The sequence below is a fragment of the Pholcus phalangioides genome, unplaced genomic scaffold, assembly GCF_987345545.1.
Source record: "Pholcus phalangioides strain wild (caught in Gottingen) unplaced genomic scaffold, Ppha-v1.0 ptg000002l_1, whole genome shotgun sequence".
Lineage (NCBI taxonomy): Eukaryota > Metazoa > Arthropoda > Arachnida > Araneae > Pholcidae > Pholcus > Pholcus phalangioides.
The window spans coordinates 16,099,111-16,108,903 of NW_028301595.1; the positions used below are offsets into that span (position 1 = coordinate 16,099,111).

The following is a 9,793-nucleotide window of genomic DNA, read 5'->3' on the forward strand; positions in this document are numbered from 1 at the left end:
AATCAGAAATTCCCCAGAATGTTTATGAGGTACATGCACAGATTAGTAGTAGCAGTTCTTTACATCCCACAGATACAAACATTTTCTTCACTTCAATGTTTTGAAGGACCCAAATATTATACCTACAATTTTGACAAGGCTGAAAGTATTCTCTTCCCATTTTCATGGATATGACTTCATTTCAAAACTTGGAAATTTAAACATACCACTTCATTCTTTTTTTTTTGGTTATTTCTAAAGTGAGAAGAAAAACAATGTGCCCCCCCCCCCATAACACTTAGCCATCTGACTCATAGTCATAGGTTAGCTCTTCCCAATGGTAAATGGTATGTCTCCAAAACACGACCTCCCTCATTTTCTGTACGGGCAGTTTGTAAAGGCATCATATCTGTTTGAACTTTTTGATGACACCTTTGAAAAAAAAAGTTTACTTTAGTCAAGAAAATGAACTAAAATAGACATTAAGTACTGAATACACAACAAACTCTTTCTTAGCAGGGCAACTGGATTAAAGAGAGGGTTGCATGTTTGAAACCAACCATTATCTGTATTACAAAGACAAACTAGACATGCTTGATGAGATTCTGGATCTAAAAACTTTCTGAAAAACTAAAGAATCTACTGTCCCAGCTATGTTTATGAAAATGAAACAGAATCACATGGAACTATTTAAAATAAATGAAACGTCTTTAAACACTTTCGTAAACCAGAATAGGAATATTGCATGCAAAAAACTAACATATAAGCACTGTCTTTTAATTAATGAAACAAATGGGGAAAACGGTTTCAGTCCATAAAATAATTTTTTAGGAGACAGAAAAGAGTTTTTCTTTAGAAATCTGGTATTGCTTTCTGCACATGTTACAAATTCCTTTTCTACTGCACATGTGGTGAACTCTGATAATTTTTTCAATCTGTATGCTGTGAATAGGATCATTGCTCCCTCCTATGCCGTATATTTCGTCCTTTATTACACTGACTCAAAACATTTTGCTTCTGGTGTTTTATGGGGTTGAAAACAGTTCTGAGCTATACAAAACTGCAAAATATTATTTTTGATTTTTTGGACTGAAACCGCCCTCCCCCCCGGGACCCTTCAAATAACTGCTACAGTTCTATCCACTTCATAGAAATGGCAAGTACTTGTCATCATCTCAAAACTTCACAATACCCTGAAAGTAGTCCATTAGATCTACTTCTGTTTCATACACTGATTTCACCTTTATCATTCAAAAGTATGTGAGTGTCATTCACTCAATATCTTTGCATCATTTCAATGATTTTCAATGTATGCAAACATAACTTTTTTCCCCCTTCCGCATTAACAACACACATTAAGTACTGGAAATCTGCTAAAATGAATCAGCGGTTTTACTGTTTTCTAAATTGATTGAAATGTCACTCACGAACCTGCAACAGCTTTATGGAGAGCATCTATACAGGTCATCTACCATAAGCTTGGTTGTGGAGGATGAACAAGCAAGGAGTGCATGCTCAGGAATTCTATGTTTTAGCAGCTCTTTTCAAACTCTACTATGGAATCCTTGAGTGGTTTCCCGCACTTTTTTCAATTTGATGGTTGCTTGTAACCTAAGGCTTCCTTCAACCTTTTTGCCTGGAAACTTACATCTTCGTCATTGGCTTGAGACAGTTTCATGATGCTCTCATATTCTGCTCTTTCTCTAATCCTGTACAGGAATGACATTAGGGTAGAATTTCTTGTGGAAAGGTGCAAATCTTGTATAGCATAAGTTATAACATTTGCCAAGAAAGTTAGAAGTCTCAGTGTAGTTTCCCGGTTTGATGGTGAACAAATTAGATCAAAAACACATGGTGATACCTGGAAAAGAAAATATTTCTTGTTGAGTATTCTTTTTATTTGCAAAAAACAACACACACAACACAAACAATACAAGAAAAAAGTGAATAAAATACAGAACAACACAACAACAATGAAATGTGCACTATGCAGCTCTTAGAGGCATATATTTGGTCTGTCCTCTTCTAAGCCATTTTACAAATGACTCCAATCCAGTAACATCAACTTAGAAGGAAAAAAAAAGAAAAAAATCATAGAATCATAATCATCATAAGCAATTTAAACCACCATCAGCATTTATAAATTTTATGTTAAAGTGGATAGTTACACAATTTGGGCTATCACAAAACCCAAAATAATTTCAAGAGAATAAAGTTCAACCGCCACTTACTTTGGTCAGCAATAAGAAAGGAATCATGTCCTTATTGCATGAGAGGTTCACTAATAAGCGCAGGGCTTGCAGCTGTACAACATTGTTTGAAGTCTCAACTAAGGCCAACACATTATTGACATTAGAGATCATCAATCTATGAGCAGAATCATCCAAAGCAAGGTTAGCGAGAGCTGTCAAAGATATTGACTTCAGTAACTCTCCTCCATGCATAGCATAGCTAAAGAGCAGAGGTATGTGCGGCTAATAAAAAAAAGAGAGAAAATAAGTTTTCATTTGGGAAAAAGGTGATTAGTACCACTAGATTTCTAAGCTTTACGAACAGAAATGTTTTGCCTAAGACATAAGGAAGAATCACATATTAATTTCGATATTAATTCTAAGATTAAGCAAAACGTTTTAAAAGATTTAAAAAAAAAACTTCAGAGTTTTCATTCGAATTAGAGATGAACTGACTTTTTTTGAGTTCCTTTTAACCAAATACTAAACATTTATTTCATAATCTCTCCCTAAATGGGTATTTAATAAACATTCAAATAAATTTTATCAGCATTTTTCATTGACATTTGGTCCACAAATAGGTACAGTGGAACCTTGATAACTCAGCAGTTATTATACCAGTGGTTGGCACAATACTAAATCTAATGGGGTGAAACCTTTCCAACTTGACACAAGGTGGCTGCACACAGCCTGAGTGAACTATGATTTGTACTGCGTCATTACAGCTAATTTTTTGAAATTGCTCAGTTAAGTTGATGAATTTTTAGGACATCGTTCATGACGACACATATTTCAACATTTTTTTGTTGGTCAAAGATTCTCTGACACCTTAATATAAGGCTACACTGTTTGGAACCAGAAAACTCCACCTGGGGACTGCAAAAATCACAGGTAGGTGCCAATGAATCTGTGTGAATGATAACTGTAACTTTTAAGCAAATGGTGGTTGTGTAAGCTGGATCTAAATTTTCCAGCTAAAAAAATTAAAGTTTTCCTTATTTTCAAAAATTGCACACTGCTCATTCACAAGTAACAGCTATTTCGACAGGCTGCTTTTTTTTTTTCACTTTAATTTGAGATCATTTGAAAACAGAGACAACTGCAGATAATTTTTTTTGTCATTAATTTATAGATGATGGAATAGAATTGTTCAGCTGTATATAAGTACACATATATGCATAGATGATATTTGGGGAGTCGAGTCAGAGAGTTTCTACTGTATAATGGATTATGGTGTAATGATAACTATGCAGAGAGCACTTCAGCACTAATTAAACATGTTCAAATTAATTTAATCAGTTTTTCATTGACATTTGGCCCAGGAAGAAGTAATTTAGCTCATACCAGTCCACAATAGTAATTAGGAATGAAACATGGCCTGCGAACAGAAAAGTTCATGTGCCCATGCCGTATAGCACCCCTACATTTAAAAATCAATGCCTAATCACATTAGTTCTTTAAAATAAATTTTCAAGTAAAAGCTTAACACTGTAATTGAATACATGCAGTGAATGAAGCTACCCAGAACTTTATGCATTTTTTGACATGAAATATATTATAAAAAAATTATAAATATTATAAAACAATATGCTAGGTATATCATCACCTGGAAATGCCTATAGCCTTTCTCAACTACAGCAATATTTGAGACAGCTTGAGCTGCAGCGACCTTGACCGGTTCTGAATGATGTTGCAGAAGTTCAAACAGTTTCTCTGGGCACCCAGAGTTGCATAGCAGTTCCTGCAGAAAAAGATCAATGAGAGAGGAAAAATCAAAATTTTCTTCCGAGGAAAACTTTTTTTCAATGAACCATAATCCACTGTATCAAAGTAGGTGCTTATAGGGACTTTTTAAATTTTCATTTTAAGCTCTTACAGAGCTACCAAATTACATGTTTTTTGATTTCAAGAGATTCCAATGAATTTCTTCTCTAAATATTTAAAAAATTACAGTATATACTTATGTATAAGCCAAGTTTCTTTGCTAGCAAATTTGTTCCTATGGGGGGGGGGAGGAGGAGGGAGAGAAGCTCATATACAGATATCGAGGAGAGATACTGAGATCAGTTATTGAGGAGGAAAAATAATTCAACCCAAGTTTTACCAACGAGAAAGTTTTACCCTTACAGCAGGGGTAGGGGTGCTCGAATTTTGACCTGCAAAATGTGTTTCACCCAGGCAATGAAAATAAACCCAAGAAAAATGAAAATGAGGCAATGAAAATAAATCATCCGAGGCCCCTACTGTACTACCTGGGCAGTGCCCAAGTGAGCACATGAGCCCACGAATAAAGACAACCATGTGAGTAAGGTATTTCCAAAAAATATCAATCTATATAATATGATAAGTGAGCCAATTTTTGTGGCATGCAAATGGTAGATATCTCACATATTCGACCAGCAGACGGAAATATTGTACACCCATAGCTGCCAACTTTGGAGTTTAAGCTACGGATCTCATTAAGAATGAGAATCAGGAAGGTTATCGCATGGATCCGAAAATTCTGTACAAAAATAAATATAAAAGGGATTTTTTGAAAAACAATAAAGGGATTTTTCATTAATAAAATTAAAATAGTAGGGATTTTTCCCTTTTGCAAAAAACAGGACATTGTGCAAGCCCCTGCAGATTAGCTCCAAGTTGCAAATCATCACCAACCAGTAGGCAAATTACCCCTGTCATTACTACTTCCAAATCAAATCAACCGAACCAAAAAATAAATTACCATCTAACCCAAAACAGGACATATGGTTGAAGCAGATACAAGTCATCTCATCAATTGCAGATATCAAAAGGTGGGACTGATGCTGGCTGTTTGGCGAATTTTGTCTTTTCTACCCAGAAATGAAATAGGCACTTTTTGTCATTTGAAAAAATGGCAACTATTTATATTATGCTTATGATGTCATTTTAGGGATTAAAATGCACGAATAAGTTTTTTTTACAATCAATTGTTTGGGAATAATTTTTGTTTCATCCCCAAAAGTAGGATTTTTTACAATCACGGCCAAAATTTAGGAGATATAAGAATTTTTCGGAAGTCTGGGAGATATGGTTACCAATATATATATATATATATATACAGGGTGGGCAAAAAGTCTGTAGAAACTTTAAAAGTTCATAAAAACCAGAAAAATAACAGAACAAAGAAAACAACTGATAGGTGACGCAGCATACATAAGGCAAAGAAAATATACACGCAAATAATGAACAGAATGCCTCCAAATCGTTTATTACAGCAGCATGTGTTCCACGTGACCACTACCACAGAGGATAACACATTGCAGGCGAGTCACAAATCCAGAAATGGCAGAGTGCAGCAGGTCCACATACACAGTTTACAATGATGAACTGATTGTGGATTAGGAGCGCAAGTTCTTATAACAGTCTCATTTGCGCCACCTATCGACTGTTTTTTGTTATTCTTTCCTGTCTTAAAAAAATTCCTGTGACTTAGTGATGCTAACCCTGCAAACTGTTTTTATTTTGGTTATTTTCCTGGTTTCTACGGACTTTTTGTCCAACCTGTATATATATAGCATGTAAATTTCACTTGAACAGTGTGAGGACCAAAACACTTTCAAACTGTTACCTGATTACTAGTAAAAGCTGCGCAATTTGAGATTGTTGAAAGCGTGGTAACTAATGTAGCTTCATCGTCCGAATACAAAAGTGACAAGATGTTTCTACTCTCGAACAAAGTCATTTTCCTAGGAACTTTCTGGAGACTCTTCAACGTATTCATGGTGATTTCTACATCTTGTACACAAGGGATCTGATTAAAAGATGAAACTCTCATATTGTCTCGCCAAGATGCCAAACACTCTGTACTTTTGCCACTGATAGAGGACCTGTACTTTTTCTTGTACTCTGGTGATAGATCGGAGGATTCCATGCTGACATTTTCTGCAGAGAAACTTAACTGTCTGGCAACTCCTAGCGGTGAGCTCCATGGAATGCTTCGAGGGCTACGGGGCCTGTGATCAGGCGAAACGGGTAACGGTATGCTACTTTTACGAAATTGCTGGGCTATCACATTCAGGTCCCTCACTCGCTCCCTCACAGTCTTTTCTGTGTTGAAGTAATCTCCAGCAAGGAGAGGTGCTTCCGTCTGTATAGATTTGCTTGAATACTTTGAGACTAAGAGTCCTGTTCCAAATATACAAAAAAATACAAAATACATAGAATTGCGATTCCTACCAATTCATACCATGTTCCCACATTATTTATACTCATTTAAAAATAAATCAATAGGATACATGTGTAATCATGTTTACACTAAAAACCGAAAAGAAAATTGAATTTTCAAAAATCATTTTGGTTAGTGTCAATTTATGTATAGCAAAACCTCGATTAAGCATCACCATCTGGACCAGGGCAGTGATGGATAACAGAAATCACTTAATACATGTGTACAGTAACGTAATTTCACTGTGGGCTTGAAAGGGAAATGAAAATAAAATCCTTTAAAAGTAATACATACGTATTGTATTTAATTTTACACACAAAAAATGATCAATATAAATGGGGTTCGAACCTGGTGATCGTGGTCACCACAGTGGTCTTTCCATATCTGCCAACTTTGGAGAATCAAAATTAGGGAAGTTTTTACGCGGATTGAAATTATATATAAGAATTAATATAAAAGGGATTTTTGGAAAAACAATGTAGAGATTTTTCATTGGTAATAAGTAAAATTGTAGGGATTTTCCCCTTTTTCAAAAATGTAACATCATGTAAGCCATCGCCAATCACTGCTAAGTCGCCAATCACCACCTACCAATAAGTTAAAAATTACTTGTCATTACTACTTTCAAATCAAATCACAGCAACAAAAAAAATTTACATTGGCTCGAAACAGGACATGGTCAAAGCAAATACAACTCCCCACCAATTTCGGATGTTGCGAAGCCGAATTTATGTTGGCTGTTTGGCAAATTTTATCTTTTCCTTCCCCTTAAAATGAGATACTTTTTTGTTATTTAACACGATGGTGACAATTTACATTACGCTTGTGGCGTCATTTCATGGATCAAAAACAAAAGCACGTTTTTTCTCCAAATAAACTCTATGGGGAAAATTTATTTCCTAAAAGTAGGAATTTTTTTACAATCACGGTCAAAATTAGGGAGATATAAGAATTTTACTGGGAGTCTGGCAGAGATGGAGTAAAAATTTGGGAGTTTCCTGAAAAAGCCGGTATACTTAACATGCTAACTATGCCTTTCTATGCTAACAGACCTGCTGACATAATCCCTAAGAATTTTGAATCTTCAGCCTCCAACAAGTTATCATTAGAGATACGAAAATTTCATAATTTTGTGAAATAAATGGGATAAATATGATGTTATTATTTCTTTCGGCTTCTAGGTCTGCCATTTTATTTTTCACTGTTGGTCTATATTGCCACTGTCTGAAGGCAAAGTCACACCTCGAGGTTGCTAGTAATAATAGGCTTTTGTGTTGAAGAGCATAACGTTCGAATCAATTGAAGCTTTTTATTTTGTTTGTCTAGTAACATATATAACATTTTTCCAGCATGTTACATTCAGTTTTTCCATCAGAATATCTTGTTTTGGATCTCGCTTTCTCTCAGATAGCACATTTCATATTTATTAACTTTTCTGCATACTGGTCGTTATCCCTGGAGTTTTAATACAACAATCATATTTTCATTGAACTCTGAGGCCGTTTTCGACCGAACCCGAAGAGACTTTTCTGGAATGTTTATTCATTTAAAAGAGTCTCAGTTTTTATTCCAGAATCGTGTTTCTACTGTAATCCTTTTGTTCATGTTACTTCACTTTCAATGCCAATCTAGAATGCTATATTTTTTAATCTTGATCCCTTATTTAGTCAAAGAATGTTGTTTTGTTTGTTATTGTTTTTATTTCATTTTAACAGCTGTAGTATAATCTCTTTTTGGCTATGTGTTGACAATTTTTTTTTTGGCAAGAAAACGTCCAAAAGCATAACTTTATTTCCTCTTGGCAACTTCTCATCATGCTTTTATACGTTTCTAGCCGAAAAGATAATACTATAGCTGTTATTAAAATAGCTAATAGGAATAAGAGTATCGTGGGAGGAAAAAACATTTTATTTCATTGCAAGTGTTTGGCAAGAGCAGCTCCCCTCAGCCTGGGTTAAACCTCCTAAGAGTTCTTAACCTTTTCAGCTGTGACTCAAAATCAACAAGATCAACTTTCCGACTGTTCGTTTTTCAAAATTAATGAAACCAGTGATGTAATACATACATTTGTATGACCCATAGTTTTAAAACCCTTGGCTGTAAGTGGATGTGTGCTACTCATCTAGGAAGCCCCAACAAATCAAGTTTTAGGTTGTGATCCATAGCTCAAAAACCCATGGCTGTGTACAATTCATCTAGGAAGCCCCTACGAATCAAGTTTTGGGTTGTGATCCATAGCTCAAAAACCCTTAGCTGTAAATGGATGTGTACGACTCATCTAGGAAGCCCCTGCAAATCAAGTTTTCTGTTGTGACCCATAGTTCAAAAACCCTTGGCTGTAAGTGGATGTGTGCTACTCATCTAAAAAGCCCCAGCAAATCAAGTTTTCGGTTGCGACCCATAGCTCGAAAACCCTTGGCTGTAAGTGGATGTGTACGAATCATCTAGGAAGCCCCAGCAAATCAAGTTTTGGGTTGTGATCTATAGCTCAAAAACCCTTGGCCGTGTACAATTCATCTAGGAAGCCCCCTGCAAATCAAGTTTTGGGTTGCGATCCATAGCTCAAAAACCCTTGGCTGTAAGTGGATGTGTGCGACTTATCTCGGAAGTCCCTACGAATCGAATCTGGGTCAGGACAAATAGCTTAAGAGTCCCCGGCTTCAAGTGGATTTGAACGACCCATCTCGGAAGCCCCCTGCGACCCATAGATAAGAACTCCTGGGTTAAAACAACCTTGGTGGGGAAGGGGGGTCTAATTTATTTACCTTTCTCAGATTCTTCATGGTCATCGATGGGTGTCTTCTTACTGAAAAGTTTACTGACTACATTGTAACCTACGTAAGCGAATCCAGCGCAAAGCGCCGAACAGAAAGCTACTTTTTTAACGCTCCCACTTTCATCGTTGGCCATTATTCTCCAACTCAGAGATGGGTGAACATAAGAAGAAGAAGGAGCGGGACTTTTACACTGGCTATACAGCATGAAGGTGCAATATCATTATATGATACGATCAACGAAAATGCCAACTCATATATAATGCAAATGAATCAATTTACAAGTAAAATTTGACATTGAGGACACAAAAACATAAACTGATCATTGATGTAAACAAACATTAGTTGTTGTTGTTATTAGCAGCTCTTAATCAGCAGTGACCATATAACCCAAATTTACTGAAACAGAATTATTATTTTTTTTAAATATATTCAGCTAACTCATCATTTTGGTGAAAATATTAATTCTGTTAAGCATGCTGATAAAGCTGATTTTCAACTTCTTTTTAATCGTGAATTCATTATTGAATGCAAGTCATGCACGTCCCGTTTTTCAATGACCCGACAAAAAACTGGTCATATGGTCATAACAATTGCTTTTTTTGTGACAACAAAAAAAT

The 9,793-nt window shown here is 35.7% G+C and overlaps 1 protein-coding gene across 1 annotated transcript; it reads right to left on the reverse strand.

The window, feature by feature from the left end:
* Window positions 1-226: 226 nt before the first annotated feature.
* Window positions 227-9,520, reverse strand: LOC149089478 (uncharacterized). Its single transcript, XM_089238939.1, has 5 exons — window positions 9,165-9,520; window positions 5,803-6,359; window positions 3,817-3,951; window positions 2,211-2,453; window positions 227-1,840 (listed from the first exon to the last, which is right to left on the reverse strand). The coding sequence occupies exons 1-5, from the start codon at window positions 9,379-9,381 to the stop codon at window positions 1,568-1,570; spliced, it is 1,425 nt and encodes a 474-aa protein (XP_089095065.1). The 5' UTR covers window positions 9,382-9,520; the 3' UTR covers window positions 227-1,567.
* Window positions 9,521-9,793: the final 273 nt, after the last annotated feature.